The following is a 19,762-nucleotide window of genomic DNA, read 5'->3' on the forward strand; positions in this document are numbered from 1 at the left end:
TCTGCTGAAGAAAAGTTTTAACTAAAAAATGTGATTTTATCGACAGAGCAAGTATCGTTTAAATTGTAGATGCCGCCCCACAGGTTTAGAATAATAAGTAAGTTAATAATGCGATATTTTTAATTCGTATTATCAGTTTTCTTTTTTTTTTTTTATATACCCAGAAATTCTTTGCAATTTATCACTAGGAATGTTCGACTAATAGTTCAATTTGAATTTAAGGTAATATGTGGTTTCTACTAGTTAATGAAATATTCAACGAATATTACGAGTATAAGGTTATATCATAAACGATTGAACAATGTGACCATTTTCAAAAATAACGCATTATAGAGAACAAGGAATTTCTAATAATCCATGTCTATTATGACAAACAATGTACGCATCAAAGTTTCTACCTTTAACCAGGTATAATATAATTTAACTTTGTATAATATTACGAGAATCGTTCATTGTAATGAAACTAGAGAATATTACAACGAATAGATGAAGGAAATTTGGACGGGTAGTAAATTCAATTTATCGATCGTTCAAGTTATCGACACAAAAGGATAGAGCTCGCATATCGGTTTTATAGTACTTTTACCATTTTTTCATCGTTATTTTCTATTGCTCTCAAGGTTGTTACGAGTAAATTCAAAATCGAGTATTCTGCTTCGCGAAGCGTGCAAATTATCCGATGCAGAATGTATACCACGCCTGCGTGCAGAATCTACCGCATTTCGAGCTTTACCTTCGGTTACGATCCTTTCCGTTTCGTGAATCGTCACGATGGAAAGGATCTTTCTTTCTTTCTCTCTCTTTTCTTCATTCCGTTTTTTTCTTGCTCGTGAAAAATTCGATAAACGTATTTATTTGCTTTCCTTGAAAATTTATTGACATATGGTTTTATTTAAACAGATCATTTCTTCAATATATTTTTGATCAGTCGATAAGTAGATTCCATTTAAAAAGTAGTTTTAGGATCTACTACCACGTTAGTCATAGATTTCGTAGTTCCAAAAAATAACGACGTTTCTTATTCACGTTACATGTTCGTTTGGTGCAATGTAATATTTCAAAAAATAAAAAGGATCCTTCTTTTTCTCTATATAAAAAAAATAATTCCCCCACGAAGAATCGAACGTTAATAACCGGCGCGAGAAGCAAAGACGTTACTACTTAGGCTAACGCACCACTCGATAATTGCTCAATTTTTTTCGTACAATTCTTAAGACCTCGAAGATGAATCAGAATGCATTACTGTTTTCTTATAACATAATAAAAATGAATTAAAATTATGTATAGACAAAAAATAAATTCCACGTTTTTAGAATATCTTTTCATATATATCTTGAATTAATTTTATGTGTGGATATAAAATTCTTCTTTTTCAAATATGTATTTAATTTGATAAACTAATAAATTTTTACGAGACAAAAAGTCAGTAATTTAAAATTTTATAAAATACATAATTTAATAGGAAAAATATTTAAATTTTAAATTTCGTCTTAAAGAGAATACGTATTCAATTTGATATACAAATAAATTTTTGTGAGGCAAAGAATTTATATCAATTAATTATTCTAATTAATTTTATGGCGAGGCACAAAATTAATTCATTATTTTTACTCTCCACTAAATAATAATAGTTTCTGCTAAAATGAATTATTTTTTTTTTTTATTCAAGGTTCAATATTTTTGACAATAAATAAAGAAACGGCGTGCCATAAGCATCAGGATTCGATTTAAAAATGCCGCGCTTATACGCCGATATATAGATATACAAAACGCTCGACGCACGATGGCCAAGACGTAAAATTCTGGCTACCGAGTGAAAAAATAGAAAGAGAGAAATATTGGTTTTCTTTCTCACTCGCACTCGTATACAGAACGCTCGACACTCGATGGCCAAGACGTAAAATTCTGGCTACCGAGTGAAAAAATAGAAAGAGAGAAATATCGGTTTTCTTTCTCACTCGCACTCGTATACAAAACGCTCGACGCTCGATGGCCAAGACGTAAAATTCTTGCTACCGAAAGAAAAAATATAAAAAGAGAAATATCAGAACGCTGAACAATCGATGGCCAAGGACAATAATACTCGTTATCGCCTAAACAAATAGAAAAGGGAAATATCGGTTTCTTCCTCACTCTCACTTGCATTCAAGACCGGAGTCCCGAAGATTGCCGAAGATCCTTCGTTTGTGATTAGTGCACACGGACGCTCGCACGCATACTAGCTCGCTCGCGTGTAAAACGCGACGGAGGGATAAGCTTGCTTTCTCCCACTCTTACAATTTTTTTCCCATCTTCAATCCAATTTTATTCGCTTATTTTTGAAAATACGAAGATAACTCATAGAACATTTTTTTAGTATTTTTCAATTCTCTACAACTTTTGTTTGAAACTTTTTTCGATTAAATGCCTAGATTCTAAGATAAAGTTATTTTTGACCCTTTTTTACCCTTTTTCTCAAAAACGGCACTTTCCACCTCAAAAAAATTAGCACCATTCGATTCAGCGTCGTCTATTTACCCTTATATCAAGTTTCCACCTTCTTTCCTGAGATATGAAGGAAACGGCCCGCGTTGACTGGACTAAATTAGTAATTTGGCAAATTATAGACAATTACGTTTTTATCCTACCAAATTGTATCTTTAAATAAATATGTAAAATATATATCCTCTCCTTTTTTCTTTTATTAATAACAAGGAGATGGTCAATGGGCCACATCTCAGATTTTTTCAAATTTTTCACACTTCTAGTACTCCATAAGAATATTCATTGTGCCTTTAAACATGTCGTATACTTATATTCAGCCGTTTGCGAAAAAACGCGGATTGAAATTTCACATAAATACGTATTCCTTTAACTGTAGTAGTGTAGTAGACTACAATAGCGGCGCTGTGTGTGTCTCTGATTTTGTCAAAATCTATATTTTGTCTCGACAGGGCAAAGGGGCAGGGGCTGGGGCAAAGTATGTTTTCAAAGACGGTCGAGGAACCAGTCAGTGTAATATGATCTAACACCATGCTGATCTCATTGTAAAACAATAACAGAATAACAGAATACATCTTTAAATATTAGTAATTGTACTTGTATCTTTCTTATTTACAATAAATATGCATTTTTTATCTCGAAATTAGGTAAAGAAAGACCAGTTTTTTAAATCTTAACCAAGTCTGCTTCCCTCTGGAAGATTTGAAATCTTCGTGTACGTGTGAGAAGCTTGCATTCATAAAATGCAGTGTATACTGAAAAAATGTATGTTTCGTGTATCTACACGACGAATATCATCCTGAAAAATATATCGTTTGGGCACGTTAAAAAATTAATTTTTGTTATTTATATATTATTTAATTTATAATTATTAATTCTATTACTTGCGTAATAATGTTGATTTCTTAACCAAATTTATAACGTTAGCAAAACAAAATTAACACTTCCTATAATATTATACAAATGCACTTTTTTTTTTTTAATTATAGTCCCTATAAAATTAATATGGAATACTCTAGAAAAAATAAAAAAAGAAAAATTTATTAGGCTTATTTCATAACAACGAAAAAGGAAAACATACTTAACCCTTTTAAGATAAGATATAGATATTGTAAGTAACTACACTACTACAGTTCAAGAAATACGTATCTATGTAAAATTTCAATCCGCGTTTTTTCGCAAATAGGCCAGTCAAAAAATGCCAAAATTCAATTTTTTTAGTTGTTAGCTTGCAAATTTGATTTAAGGCGCTGGTTATTAATGTTGGATTCTTTGTGGGGGAATTTTTTTTTTATAAGTTTTTTTATCTTTAACAAGGAGACGATAAGAACAAATACAACAGAGTGATATGTTTCAAGATGGGTGAGGGCATAAATGAACGTAAGTATTGGATGAATGAGAAGGAAAGACTATGCAGGATGTGTAAGATAAGTGGAGTCGTGGGGTGAGAATCAGTTGAATTCTGGTGGGGAAAAGTGAATGTAGGAGCTGGAAGAGAGAAGAAAGGATAGGGAATTTAGAAGGAGAGGGAGAAGCGAGAAAGTCGATTGAGAAAAATAGATAGCAGAGTGAAGTAGGACAGCCTCTGTAAGATATGATGTGTCTTTATTTGGGTGTTAATTATGATTTTTTTAGTTTTATGGTTTTGTTCATTGTATATATTTGTTTATTTCTTATTAAAGTTTAATTGTGTTGTTCAATATATATATTGTACATATTTATTTATTAGCCTAATCTTATGTTCACAAAGATAGCATTGGTAAGTAATGCAGATAGATTGTAATGATTTTTGTTAAACGATTATAAAGGGAATGAACCCCTCAAACTCGTAAAAGGGAGAGTTATAGAGACAGTTAAAATTATAAAGTATACAAGTTTTACCACGTAATTAATAAAATAAAGCTAATAAAATCAGAATTTTTAAATATTTTATCTTAACTATTTTTGAAAAAATTATTTTTTAAAAATGCCCTGATATTTAGAAGTTGATATCAATAATTATAGGTTCATTGTTTTGAATTGTCTTTCTCTCTTTCTCTTTTTCTCTCTCTTTACTTATTATTTTTTAAAATAATTTATACATAGTAAAATATATACATATTTTAATATAATAATTTCAACATGCAACTATCCACATACGCAACATCCACACAATAATCTTTCATACTTAGATTAGTAAAGTTTTAAGCATACTTATATCACATGTAACCTTTAAAATATTATGTTTAAAGATTAATACAATTGTATTAACATTGCTTTATAATATTAACATTGCTGAAGTTTATCTTGCAATTGTGCATATCGCATTTGTAATATACGTTCACGTTCAGTTTGTCTTTTTAACATCTTCAATAAGAGCATTGACTCTCCTCGGAATTGCTGCTTCCTCTTGATTTTGTAAAAATTTAAATGTCGAAAGTTCCAAATGGGCTTGTTCTATTTGTTCACACAAATCGTGTAATTGTTTGATTAAGCTTGTGACCTGGTCTAAAAAAAAAATTATGTTAAGATTGCAATTAATGTCAATATTTAACTATATATATTTAACTATATATATGTTAAATAATTATCTGATAACCTCCTGTTAAAACTATCAATTTTTATTCCATTCTAGCGGCTTTTTTAGCTTCACCAGTCATATGCATCCGATTTTCTTCTAATTTTCTTTCGAAAGCTTCTACTCTATCTTTTTTGAAGGCTAAGGTTGCTCTTGTATACCGTTTTTGTGTGTTTCCTAATATAATATCTGCGATAAACATTCTTCCCACATCGTTGTATATGCATCTAAACTTAAATCTCCATGCGCAATACCATCCTTAAAAACTTTCATTTCATCGGTGAGTAATTTTTTCGCTGCATCCGATTCCTCTTCCTCAAAATTTATATAAGTTATTATTACATTATTATATTATTACATTCTTTAGTCGTGCTGATATTATATTTAATTAATAAGTTTTGTTACTTTCATTGAGAAACGTATCGATATTACGAATATTATTAAAATAAATGAAATCAATGTTGACAGAAACTATGGAAAAAAAAAATATTTCTTATTCATACATCAAACCACACAATTTATACGCTTTTTTTCATATAGGCTACGACTTGATAAACTTTACACTATATATTTTCACAGAAAATTGGAAAATGAAACGTTTCTCGAGGTCATCGGCCTCGTCATATTTCCTTGAGCACGAGCGAAGTAAATCATGTCACTAGATTATAATTATTGAAATTATTTTATCTTCTATACTATCTTTATTTCTGTAATTGTTATAGATTTCGAAGACAGAAATCTTCATTACCGACAAAGATAGGCATAGCATTAACGAGCCAGAACAAGTTGAGTAATGTGGCCACTTAATTCACGGGTTCGATAAGGCAGCCTTAGAACGTACTGCATGTACGCCGAAATTTATATGGATTGTGAAATATTGACAAAGAACGAATATTTTTCAATAGACTGTCATAAAGTGCGGAAAGTAAACGTTTTTTTCACCGTCCGTCTTAGAGCGATGAGAGTCAGCTCCAGAAGAGTCTCGTAGATAGTTTGTAAATAGATATTGATTTCTCTTGAGTCAATCTCGAATAATCTTAATTTCTAAATACGTTTTTCATCATTTTGCTACTTGCAATAACAGATTCATTCGTCAATGAAACAGATTAGCACTCAAAATTCGAATAAACGCAGGTAAGTATCATTTAATTAATCTCATTTCTTGTTTAAGAAAATAATAAATTGCTTCCTTTGTTGTCGCAACAAATAAATTTTCAGATCATTTAGTCCTACCCGTCTTTTGATCGTCTCAAGTAATAGTCGAGCTAGTTGAGAATACACGGAGTAAATCATAATAGGTATGTTAGTTTTATAATCTAAGTAGCACCCAACAATAAATTCATTAAAATAGTTTATAGTTAATAAACCAGAAATTGACCCAGATCACTCAAACAAGAATACTTAGTTAGAAAATAGATAAAAAAGTATTCGGTCTCAAAGCGTTTAAGCTTTTGAGTATCAAAGAAATTTTTCACTCTTGTTATAATTAAATGTAGGCATTGCAACGCATATAGCTGGATATGGGCGTGATAATAATATGACAAGAAAAGAAAACTCTATATTTTGTTCTCTTTTTTTTTTCTCTTCTCTTATCTTTTCTTCAAATAACTTCAAAATATATTTTTTATCTATTACTACTTATAACCTTAAATAATAATACTTCAATTTATAATCTACTTATTGTTTACCTTATTTTTTATTTATTATTCTAATAAATTTCAAAGAGTAACACATTCTCGCATGATCGTCTTTATTGGCACACGATAGTGGATTCTGAAACAAGTAATAGAGAAAGGAATACACGACAGCATAACTCTGTAGCTTTACACTAATATAGTGGCAAATTTTAAATTGATTGGCTGAACTTCTTACGTGCGTACATAAGTACACACTCTAGTAGTTATCACCTTCTGTACTGCATCTCGGAGGCTAATTCCGCGGTAGTTCTTCGGTTCTGTCTTAGTTCTTTTCTTAAATATGGGAACTGTTATACTCTCCTTCCATTGGGTTCGCACTTTTATGTTTTCTACTATTTTATTGAATAGGGTACTTAGTTGTTCTGTTAGTTGTCTTCCTGTGTATTTTATTAGTTCATTTGTTAGCTAATCTGTTCCTGGTGTTTTTCGGTTTTTTAATTTGTCTATGTTTTTTGTATTTCTCCAGATGAGATAGTTCAATCGTTTAGTGCCTCCTCTTCTTCTTCTTGGCATCTGTTATAAGTCTCCTTCGTCTCGTTTTTGTACAGCTCTGTGCATTGTTTTTCCTATTCAACTGTTGTGATTTTGGTGGTCTGCATGGACACGTTTACATGTTTTCTTCGGTTTCGTAGCATATTCCATACTTTTTTCTGTGCTTCGAGTAGGTCGTGTTCCATGTCGGCCGAGAATTTCTCCCAATAGTCCTATTTATTAAGTTCCCGGGTATTTCAACAATCTCATCTCGTTTAGAGATGTTGTCTAGGTGCGCTTGCAGCAGATCGTAAAATTCATCTTTCTCGTTTTGTGATTTTGTGATATTTGGAGCATATACACTAATAGTGTGTGGCGGTATCTTGTCTTCTTTGGAGCTGTAGCATTACCTGTAGTATCCTGTTGCTGATGTATTTGGACTCTAGTACATTATCTACGTATCTCTTGTGTACCAGTAAGGCCTACTCCTAAGGTGGCTCTTTCGTCTTTGTCTTCCCGCTATAGAATAGGATGTATTTTCCATATCGAAGGTTTCCTTTGCTTTTATTTTTTGTTTCGGAAAAATTGCAGATATCTATTTTGCATTTTCTCATTTCCTCTATTAATTACGGGTCTCTGTTTTTTATGGAAGTTACGCTCCAGCATCCTATTCTAAGCGTTTTCAAGTTCTTCCGTTTTCATTACATATTTCCTTTTGCTTGCCGTGTTTTCATCGTAATTTTCGTCCTATCCGAGGATCTACTACTAATTTCAGGAGCATAATACATGAATTATAACATATCTAGCACCCACGTGTTTATCGGATGTTTCGACACTATTATATACACCAGTTTCTTCCATAGTTTATATAATTTTCACTTCACTTTATGTGAATATAATTACAAATATTAATAATCCACAATAATAATAATATTAATTATCGATATCAATATCAATAACACAACAAAACTTTAAAATATAAAAAAATGATGCTCACTATCCGTATAACTGCAATAAAACTGATATATTATATATATATACATATTTATTATTTGTATAGACGCTGTACAGTATATATATATATATATATATATATACATAACATATAGGTATATACACATTTATACTTAAATGCGTCTACTGCTTCGCAACATACCCTGTGTACGTCGGCAGCACACAAGTATACAAGTTATAGACACACATTACAAAAAAATGAAAGGTGCGCATGAAAGGTTTCGCACAAAAAACGTAACGATGTTATTCGATCACTAAATTTTACTCTTCATATTTTTTTCATATCGGGCGCCTTCTATAAAAATCGATTCTTAAGGAGTAGATTCCAAAGAAAGAAAACATACTTGACATTGTCGAGATAAGATATGTATATCGACGGCATCAAGGACACACACAGCACTGCTAACCATAGACTAATACACTACTACAACTAAAAGAATAAGAATTTACGTAAAATTTCATTCCGCGATTTATCGCCAATGGCTGAATATATACGTCATGTTTACACAATAAATATTTGCATAGACTACTACAAGTGTGCAAAGTTTGAAAAAAATCTTGAGAGTGTCTCTCATTGATAGTTCCCTTGTTAGATTCAAATTGTTAGTTGCTACAGAAAAATATTTTTTACGGCAATCGCATTATTTCAGGTAACTTGTTGAAAGAGCTGAAATAAAATAGTTTCTTAATTAGTTTGACGATTCAGAATAAAAAAATTGCTTACAAAAGGATATTAACGAATTTCGTCTTTTGATCATTCGTCTTCAGTGAGGAAACAAAAGCTGTGATTCTTAAAAATTAAAAATGAATAGGGAAAGAAGAAGAGGAAGGTACATATCACCACATGGCTCGAAAACGTGGGAATACCTCTCAATATTCGCTTGTAAGTTTTTTTAAATTATGTTAATAGAAATGATAAAAGCAAAAATGTGAACATATGTTTATTTGTAAAAACAATTTTAGGCACACTGTTAATATTATCTCTTGGCATTGTGCTAGGATGGAATTCACCAATGGTCGTGTTGTTATCATCACCGGATTCGCCTATTCATGATAATAAATTGGATATTTCAACTTTAACGGCTTTGCTATCAACCGGTCAAATGCTAGCACCAGTGATAAATGTATTAGTAACTGACAAAATTGGAAGAAAATATACAATTTTATTGTGCAGTCTCCCACTCGTTGCAAGCTGGAGTATAATCTTAATGACAAAAAGCGCATACGTAAGTATTTCATTTTCATTTGTAACGAAGTAAAGATAATTTACAATCTTTTCGGTCATACGTGTATACTCATGCTATTCACCAAAGCCTCTTTACCGTTCCAATTGCATGTCAACACTTACAAGGAGTTGTTATTATTTGATGTTTATGAAACTTTATAAATTTATATAGGTTCCTTCAGGCTACAGACCCTACGTACTCGAATATTATCAAAAACTCCATAGGTGCAGCCGTTATCAAGAAGATTAGGGTTTAAGTTTTACCAGTATTCCTATATTATATTCCTATACCATTTCTTTAAATCAGATATCAACAAAAGTTGTTGTATTTACGCAGATTTCTTCAACGCGGAGTCCTCTGGTGATTCGTTTTAGCTAATGATGAGGAAGGTAAAGGTGGAATTAAAATAAAATTAAAACACGTGATTGAGCCAATAGAAAATGTGATCTTTTATTGGCTCGTCAGGGAAAAGCCTTATGACATAAAAACCCTGGTTGATAACTCGAATATAAAGTAATGGTATCCAAACAAAGGTTGGACTTGTGGCTAGCCTCTCACTCGCTTCGAGTGTACAAAGTACTAAAGGTTCTCACCTATGGCTCCTGTCTCACTCTTATCGCTGATATAAGTATTTGATATACTTGTTCCGGAAGTAATTCTCTTGCTATATCGCTTTCTGCCTGGATTCTTCGCCGGTTGTCTAATAAGGAGACATTAAACTGGAGCACCAACGGATTTTAACGGGCTTTGGTATAATAGTAGTATACCTTTAAGTTGTTATCGAGGTAAAATATTTTTATTCATTGGCTAGCCAATTTTGAGAAAAAAACTTTTAAAGTTTTACTTTTTCTTATACCCGTGTTATATCCTTTGAAATTTACCTAATTAAGAAGAGACGCGCTAACGTAAATAGTAGCATTCTCGTTTCTCGCGCTGTGGTAGTTAGTGTTCAATCCTTTCTAGGAGAAATTTTTGTAATTATACTTCTTTTGGCGCGTTTGGGAAAATGTGACGAGAGTGATTTTTTTCCGAGCGTCAGTAAAAACAACACCACGAAGTTTGTCGGTATTTACGATGCGCGACAAAGCGAAATTTACAGCATGAAGTCGTCTTCTCTTCTTCTTCCAATTTTTTCTCAAGCGGGTCACCCATCCAAATACTAATCGGACTCAGTGCTGCTTTACTTAAATGATTGAGCGAGAACTAATGCTACCATCGTGCTATAGCCGTTGATGCATAAAGTAATTCGATATATCTCCCTTACATTTAGTGTGAACTGATATCTATATTTTGATATTTTTTTATTCTTTATTATATATATATATAGATATATCGATATATTATATATATATATAGTATTATTATTATTTTTTTTAAGTTATTTTTTTGAAGTTATTATTGAGGTTATTGAGGTTATATTCGTTTTGGTATGCCAAAGAAGTATAACTTCTTACGTGCGTACATAAGTACACATAATAGTTTTTTTTTGTATAAGTTTTTTCTATCTGTAAGTTAAAAAATTTTTTTTCTCAGTCTTTAAATTCTAAATATATAAAAGTAAGAAATAAAGTTATTATAACAAAAATTTAGAAACAATAAAATTGTTAAAATCTTGCGCAAATAATAAAGGAAGACGATTAGTTGAATTATAGTTACCATTTTATATTTTAACAGATATATAAAATATATAAAATTTCAATATCCCTCTAATAACTCATTTCCTTTGCTTTTTTAGAGTGTTAGTATTATCAATGTAGTTATAATAAAACTCTTGCTAACGAAGGAAGGAAACTTATCTGTTAGAAGGCATGATTTTAATATTATATATACATGAACTTGTTAATAAATAGAGTATATATGATTGTTATTTTTTACTGTTAAAATTTTATATATTTTATATACTTGTTAAGAAGTTGATTGCTTTAATTTTGTTTTGTAATTATTTTAATTCTCTTTCCTGTATATAGTTAAAAATTAAGAAATGAGACAAAAAATTTTTAAATTTATAGATGGAGAAACTAATACAAAAAAAAACTTCCCCCGAAAAGGTTTGAAGACTAACAATCGACGCAAGAAGCGAAAAAGCTACTATTTACGCTAGAGTGCCGCTTAATTAATTGATAGATTTCAAAGAATATAAAACGGATATATAAAAATGCAGAACTTCAAAAGCTTTTTTCTAAAAATTTGCTTGCGAATGGATAAAAATATTTTACCACGATAACACCTTAAAAGTATTTTACTGATATGCCAAAGCTCGTTGAATCCGTTAGTGCTTCAATATAATGTCTCCTTGTAAGATCGCAGGCGTCCAGTTGAAGAATAGGACGAGTATCTTTGCTAATGGCCCAGTAAGAAAGGATCGAGATTACAATATATATTTTTAAAATTATTAAACTCGTATTGTTATGAATATCGCCAAAAATAAAGGGTTCCATTTGAAAAAACATCAATATTCTTAAAATTTCGTAAAAAAAAAACTTTAAGGAAAAATTCTTCTAAATATTATATTTCCTTTACTCAATAGTGCCACTTTTACGAATATAGTTTTTTCATACAACTATAAGCAAAAAATATATTTATGCTATCTAATATTGCTGAAAAACTTTGTATATATATGTTATCGTAAAACATCGAAATTAGGGAATATCAAGATTCACAAAGTAAAATGTCAACAGATTCAGTCGGTAAAAGACCAAATATTTGAGTTTATTATTATACAATATTATTTCGGACATACTGCATGTTAATCTTGACACTTTTCTATTTTGGTCTTTCAAAGTAAAATATATGCTCTAGTAAAATAGTTCGTAAAGATTCATTTTTGATTCGTCTGCTGTATATTTCTGTTGTACACAATTAGTTCATTTATCACACAGAATCAGATAAAAAGAGTAACTGTACATAAACTTTACCTGATTTGAATCTAAATAATAAAAATTTTGTGCGACAAAGTGTCTAATATTCTTTTCTTTCTTTTAATGCTTACAGATGTGGTACGTAGCAAGATTTTTGTCTGGCATCTCTGTAGGAGTAGGATTCGTCGTAGCTCCAATATACTTAGGCGAAATATCATCGGTAAAAACGAGAGGTGCTAACGGAACCATGATTAGCATCATGTGCAATATTGGTATCTTGGTATCTTTTATAATAGTGCCCTATCATTCGATAAGAAACACAACGTCTAGTTTCATTTTTCTGTCGATCTGTTTTGTGTTTCTTTTTTCGTTTATACCAGAATCGCCATATTATTTGGCGATGAGAGGAAGAATGGAGGAGGCTGAGGAGACATTACAAAAACTCCGAGGAAGAATAGATGTATCCGATGAATTAACAAAGATAGACCAATTCATAAAGAAAGAAGAAAATAACAAAATTAGATTTTGGAGCACGTTGAAAGACATATTTACGATCAGGAGACATCGACGAGCTTTCTTTATTATTTTTCTCTTAACCTTCAATAATTTTTTTAGTAGTTACTTACCGTTAATTTTTTATGGACAATTGATCTTTAAAGAAATATTAAGTACAGTTTCAGATTACACAATAAATATAGTTGCGGGTATTACGTTGCTACTATCTTCTATCGTAACTGGTTGTTTTGTCGATAGACTAGGTCGTAAACTAATAATTCTCGTATCAGGTATCATCGTTGGCATTTGTGATTTAACGATTAGCTCTTATTTTTATGCCAAGGATTTTTTTAACATTGACGTATCATCGTATTTTCTTATACCAATAATAGCATCTATTTCATCAATCTTCTTCTGTAATTTAGGTTTCTGTAGTATTTTGTCGATCATGATGTCTGAGGTCTTCGCTGCGGAAGTCAAAGTACTTAGTACATGTATTCTCGGTATCATTGGTGGTATACTTGCAATGATTAATGACCAGCTTTATATTCTTTTAGCAATATCCTTGAATTATGGTCATGGTCTTCCTTTTTTTGGATTCTGTCTTCTCGTTTGGCTAAGTACGGCTTTGTTGTATCATTTTTCACTGGAAACCAAAGGCAAGACTTTCATAGAGATTCAGAGAGAACTTCAAGATTGAAAGTTAACTCATTTTCTTGATTATTCTTTTCTATTGATTGTTTAACTCTTGATTGTATTATTAATATGAGAATAAATTTCTGAAGCACTTATACAGGATCGTGTTGTTCGAAATGACGGCAGCGGTTCCTAAACTTTCTTTGTTCTGGCGTCATTATTAAATCCAAGTTTTCTTAAGGTGATCTATGTCCATATCAGACAGTTGTTTTCTTAAAACTGTTAAATAAAAATATATAAATAGTTTTAACGAAAAAAATAATTAATTTTAAGTTAATTTGAAATGAGATTCGGTGACTTATATTGCACAATAAGTTCGCATGTAAATAGTTTGTAGTAAAAGGTGAATCAATTTTGGGAGAAAATTGGTGAAAACACGATCGATAAGATTATATTAATTCATCCGCAATCTGTGAGTAATACATTACAATCCGACGAGTTATTCGGGAGCGACGAAATTAAAGCACGAAAAACTAACGGCCGTTGTTTTTTAAATAATCTGACGGAACTGCTTGTGTTTGAGAGATTACTTTCAGATAGTCAACAGCCATATCGCGCTGAGAGTACTAGTTCTAGTCCGATCACTAAAGTCAAGCATCGCTTGGCACGGTTAGTAGTTCGATGGATGACCGCTTAGAACACCGTGTGTTGTTGCCATAAATAAAAAAAAAAAAATATTCGACGGCCATGGCGCGGTGACAGCACTAGCTTCCGCTCGATCATGTAAGTTAAGCAGCGCTGAGCACAATTAGTGCTTGGATGGGTGACCCGCTTGAGAAAAAACCGTTGATGTGCCGTTGACGCCAAGACTCTCCGTTAATATCTAGTTAACACCTCTTAGTTAATACATACCTGGTCCCAAGCCCAGACAAAGGAGGAGAGTTCAGAGGTGAGGCTAGAAACCTACCCTCGGTAAAGAACAATAAAAATGCTCCTGGAATTAGCAATAAAGCCTCGGATTGGACGGAAATAATGATGATGACAGCACAAGCAAATAGGAATGTGCAAAGAAAATAGAAGAACATACACCGTAGAGGACAAACGGGTCGCACACGTGCAGGAATCAGGGAGGGGGTTTCCTGATATGTCAAATAGTTGAAAAGTATCGAAAAAGATTACTAATGCAAAAGGAAAAAAATAATATCCAGAAATTATAAGCGTGGCGGGACGTTACAATATATATATATATATATATATAATTTTTATATTTTAATAAAAATTTTGATGGTACAACATATTCTTGACATTCTAGCGATTAATTTTTCGATATTATTTTTAATTGAATTTTTTCTTTTATATTTATATTTGATTACACTCTAACTCTTACAACAATGGATCTCAAGTTTTGTAATAGTAAATTTCCAATTGAAATCTGATTAAAACTAATTCCGATTTAAATTTAAAGTTTAATTAAAATAAAAAACAAATAAAAACACGTGGAATAAGAGAAACAAGGTCGTTCTAAAAAGCGTCCGGTCATCGCAAATAAAAACCGAGTAAAATTTTAAGCTTTGCATAATTTTTAATCTTAAAAATAGCACTTACACGATTGAGTTTATTTCGTCACGCGAAAATTACTGGCAATTAATATTGTAATATATTATAGTTTGTTAGTTATTGAATATTGCGTGTTTTTCAAAAAATAATAATAAAAATAAACAATATATATATGTAGATTAAATAAAAGAGAGATAGAAATGTAATTAAATGAAGAAGAAAAAAAAACAATCTAAATACTAATGATCATATTCGTCCGGATATAGAAAAATTGTACTAGGTGTACACTTGATAAAAGTTTAAATGTATAATATTATTTATATCCCCTTCTTTGTAAGTTTCCTTTTTAGTCGCTTTTTACGACAAATAGGGATTACTGAGTGGTATTATTACCAACCCACCCTACGTGTGTTATTATTATTATTTTTATTATTACATATCAAATTTTGTTTGTCTGATTTAAATAAATGTAATTTCATTATTTCGAATGATTTTTTTTCGTAAAACAATTTAAAGAATAAAAATAGAGAAATGAAAATAAATATTATTTGTTTCAGATTATTTTTAATCTTATCAGTTCCGGAACATATTTTTTTCACAAAGTATAATGTTTATAGAAATAACGAAGCGAAAAACGATGAATCATTGAAAATTTTAATATTTTGTAATCAAAATTACCACGTGTCGGTAATCAAACTAATATTTTCAAGGAAATTCGTATAATAAAAAATAAAATATAATAAAAATAAAAAACACGCTATGAAAAATTGGAACTGCGTAAAATTCTAAAAATAAATTTAACGTTTTCTTCAACGCATGATAACGCTCTAAACAATAAAATAATATTGTACTTTCTAAGATATAAATACGATGTTTGAATAGTGCAAAAGCAGATATTCGAGCAACTCAACTGCATCGATTTAGAATAAAACATTTCGCTATAAAAAAAATAGAAAGAATAACTTCGAGTGTTCTGTTTTTTTGGACCATCTTAGTTTACGTAAGTATCGCAATAATTTAATGCTAATAACGAAAATAAAATGATTTTATTAAACGTTTCTCACTTCTTTCGAGAATTATCTGATTAATTTAATAACATTTTAAAGATGAAATAAAAAGTGAATAATTTTTTCTGAAATAAAAGATAATGTTTTTTTTTGTATTTTTTTAGGAAAATAATCAACATGCGTGTTCTTTTAATAGTTTGCGTATTTTTAATGTTAACCATTTTTTCAACAAACATGGTTGACGGTTATGCATATGATTCGAGATTTGCAGAACCTACAGCCAGCATAATCAGTATTCCAATACTTTGTCCTCCTGGCAAAATACTTGTTGGAAAGAGATGTCGAGTTGTTGCTTGATAAATTAAGGAATTGAGAAATTTATATTAATATAAAAATATTATTACAATACTATATATCAAATTCATATATATTTAAAATAAATAAAATTATAAAAAATGTAACATAAGTGGAGAATAAATGTTAAATTAAAATTTAAAAGAAAAAAGAAATATTAAAAGTACCGTTGCTATTATATTTGTAATTTTTATGTTATATATTTGTATATAATTCTAATTAGAAAAGTTTTAAATAGCAAGAGAAAAAAATGTAAAAAAAGAACAATTTTAATTACAATAATCATTGTATGGATAAAATAAACAATTATTTTCTTTAATGCGTTAACTAACTATTATAATATACCGAAAAATAATTAACGTATGTTCTTGCATTAGCTCTTTAGCACTCTCTTAGAACTCTCCCATTTATTAAGTCCTCGAGTATTACAGTCTCATTTCGTCTAGGGATGATGTCTAGTAACATAAGTAAGTAGTAGTATTCTCCCTTCTTGAACCGCAAGTTAATTTTCGATCCTTTATGGGGGAAGTTTTTTTTAATAATTTTTTTCTATCTGTTTCTAAATTTTTTTTTTATATTTCTTAATTTTTAAATATATACAGGAAAGAGAAAATTATTTATTAGTGAAAAATTACGAATAATAAATTTTTTAACATCTTGCGTAAATAATAAAGGAAAATTGATTACTTGAATTGCAGTAAACATTTTATTTTTTAACAGGTATATGAAAATATACGATTGTTATTTGTTTGTATATTGAAGATTTATCTATTCTCTCCATATCAATTATTGTATACAAGTTTTTTTCCTAAGCTTTTTCTCGTAGTATAGTAACACTATTGTAAACGTCTCATGCAGGTTCGTGCACGTTGGCGCCTGCACCGGTGTGCGTGCGGATGTTTATTTAGGATATCAGTGTTCTTAAGATTAAGTGTGAGGAACAGAGGCTGTATGCGTCACCCGTGGAGGGGGGCCGATGCTCCGTTGTTCGACGGAAAAGTATAAAAAGGGCAGTCGGACAATACGGGTGGTGGTAGGAAGTTAGTTAATCTTATGTTCTTATGTGCTGAGTAGTAGGAAGTAGCAGTTAGTTAATCTTATGTTCTTATGTGCGTAGTAGGAGGAAGTAGCAGTTAGTTAGTCTTATGTTCTTATGTGTTGGGGAGTTTACAATATATAACTGAAATATAAAAAATATAGTAGCAACGATACTTTTAATATTTTTTTTTCTTTTAATTTTTAATTTAACATTTATGCGCCACTTGTGTTACATTATTTATAATTTTATTTATTTTATACATAAATGAATTTCATATATAGTATTGTAATAATATTTTTATATTAATATAAATTTCTCAATTCCTTAATTTATCAAGCAACAACTCGACATCTCTTTCCAACAAGTATTTTGCCAGGAGGACAAAGTATTGGAATATTGATTATGCTGGCTGTAGGTTCTGCGGATCTCTTATCATATGTATAACCGTCAACCATGTTTGTTGAAAAAATGGTGAACATTAAAAATACGCAAATTATTGAAAGAAAACGCATGTTGATTATTTCCCTAAAAAATTACAAAAAAACAATATTTTGTATTTCAGAAAAAATCATTCACTTGCTTTTTCATCTTTAAAATATTATTAAATTAATCAGTTAATTCTCTCTAAGTCTCTCTAAGTGACGTGAGAAACGTTTAATGAAATCATTTAATTTTCGTTACTAGCATTAAATTATTGCGATACTTACGTAAACTAAGATGGTCCAAAAGAACAGAAAACTCGAACTTATTCTTTCTATTTTTTTTATAGCGAAATGTTTTATTCTAAATCGATGCAGGTGTGTTGCTCGAATATCTGCTTTTGCACTATTCAAACATCGTATTTATATCTTAGAAAGTACAATATTATTTTATTGTTTAAAGCGTTATCATGCGTTAAAGAAAACGTTAAATTTATTTTTAGAATTTTATGCAGCTCCCATTTTTCATAGCGCGTTTTTTATTTTTTATTATACGAATTTCCTTGAAAATACTAGTTTGATTACCGACACGTGGTAATTTTGATTACCAAATATTAAAATTTTCTATGATTCATCGTTTTTCGCTTCGTTATTTCTACAAACATTATACTTTGTTAAAAAAAAATATGTTCCGCAACTGATAAGATTAAAAATGATCTGAATCAAATAATATTTCATTTTCATTTCTCTAATTTTTATTCTCTTAAATTGTTTTACGAAAAACAAAATATCATTCGAAATAATGAAATTACATTTGTTTCAATCAGACAAAAAAAATTTCATATGTAATAGATCATTATGTAATAATAAAAATAATAATAATAAAACACGTAGGGTGGGCGGGTAATAATACCCCCTCAGTAATCCGTCTTGTCGTAAAGGCGACTAAAAATAAAACTTTCAAGGAAAGAGATATAAATAATATTAAACATTTAAACTTTCACCAAGTGTACACCTAGTGCAATTTTTCTATATCCGGACGAATGTGATTATTAGTATCTAGATTATTTCTTTTTCTTCTTCTTTAAATTAAATTTTTGTCCGTAACACTGTATGAAAAACGTTAAATTCAAATACTAACAAACTATAATATATCTACAAAATTAATCGCCAATAATTTTTTTGTGTTACGAAATAATCTCAATCGTAAAAGTGTTATTTTTAACATTAAAAATTATGCCAAGTTTAAAATTTTACTCGATTTTTATTAGCGATGATTCGATACTTTTTAGAACGACCTTGTTTCATTTATTCCACGTGTGTTCAATTTTTTATTTGTTTTCTTTTTTAATTCAAACTTTAAAATAATTCGGAATTAGTTTTAATCGAATTTAAATCGGAAATTTACTATTATTACAAAACTTGAGATCCATTGTTGTAAGAGTTAATAGTTTAGTCAAATATTATAAAAAGTAAATATTCAATTAAAAATAATCGACAAATTAATTACTAGAATTTCAAGAATCTGCTTTACCATCAATTTTTATTAAAATATAAAAATGATATATACATATAAATTACAAATTTCGAAGAAAAATATGTAAAATATATATACTTTTATTACTAGTCGACATCTATCATTTACATCAGGTTTTTGTCCAGGTTGATATGTTCTTGTTAATACTCTAATCGCACGTAAAATTTTTCTTTTAACATGTCTATCTCCGATCGTAATCGTTGCACAAATGATGCAAATCGATATTGTGCAAGGTATTGTTACAAAATAACACATATTGATTATAATTTTCTCTGTTTTGTAAGTAAAAAATATTTTATATTTTCTCTTTTCTCTCTCTTCACATATTTTATTTTAATTCTATCTGCGAAGATAGAACAAGTTATTGACACTATTAAAATCATTGAATAATAATCAAAATTTAATCGATTAATT

At 29.9% G+C, this 19,762-nt stretch overlaps 1 protein-coding gene across 3 annotated transcripts; it reads left to right on the top strand.

The window, feature by feature from the left end:
* Nucleotides 1–7: 7 nt before the first annotated feature.
* LOC122526682 (facilitated trehalose transporter Tret1-like) lies at nucleotides 8–13,968 on the top strand. Of its 3 annotated transcripts, XM_043650221.1 has the most exons (5): nucleotides 8–97; nucleotides 223–408; nucleotides 8,989–9,103; nucleotides 9,184–9,446; nucleotides 12,438–13,968. In XM_043650221.1, exons 3-5 carry the CDS (start codon nucleotides 9,025–9,027, stop codon nucleotides 13,497–13,499), a joined length of 1,404 nt encoding a protein of 467 aa, XP_043506156.1. In that variant the 5' UTR covers nucleotides 8–97; nucleotides 223–408; nucleotides 8,989–9,024; the 3' UTR covers nucleotides 13,500–13,968. The 3 variants fall into 3 exon arrangements, with proteins under 3 accessions (XP_043506156.1, XP_043506157.1, XP_043506158.1); XM_043650222.1 differs by lacking the exon at nucleotides 8–97 and having other exon boundaries at nucleotides 104–408; XM_043650223.1 differs by lacking the exons at nucleotides 8–97; nucleotides 223–408 and adding an exon at nucleotides 104–222 and having other exon boundaries at nucleotides 9,033–9,103; nucleotides 9,220–9,446.
* Nucleotides 13,969–19,762: the final 5,794 nt, after the last annotated feature.

The sequence above is a fragment of the Polistes fuscatus genome, unplaced genomic scaffold (genome assembly GCF_010416935.1).
Source record: "Polistes fuscatus isolate 324 unplaced genomic scaffold, CU_Pfus_HIC Scaffold12, whole genome shotgun sequence".
Taxonomy (NCBI): Eukaryota; Metazoa; Arthropoda; class Insecta; order Hymenoptera; family Vespidae; genus Polistes; species Polistes fuscatus.

Excerpts from the sequence above, each read along its gene's own strand:
- LOC122526682 (XM_043650221.1), top strand. The coding sequence starts at position 9,025 with ATGAATAGGGAAAGAAGAAGAGGAAGGTACATATCACCACATGGCTCG. Across the intron at positions 9,104-9,183 it reads ATACCTCTCAATATTCGCTT|GCACACTGTTAATATTATCT; the intron begins GTAAGTTTTTTT and ends AAACAATTTTAG. Across the intron at positions 9,447-12,437 it reads TAATGACAAAAAGCGCATAC|ATGTGGTACGTAGCAAGATT; the intron begins GTAAGTATTTCA and ends TAATGCTTACAG.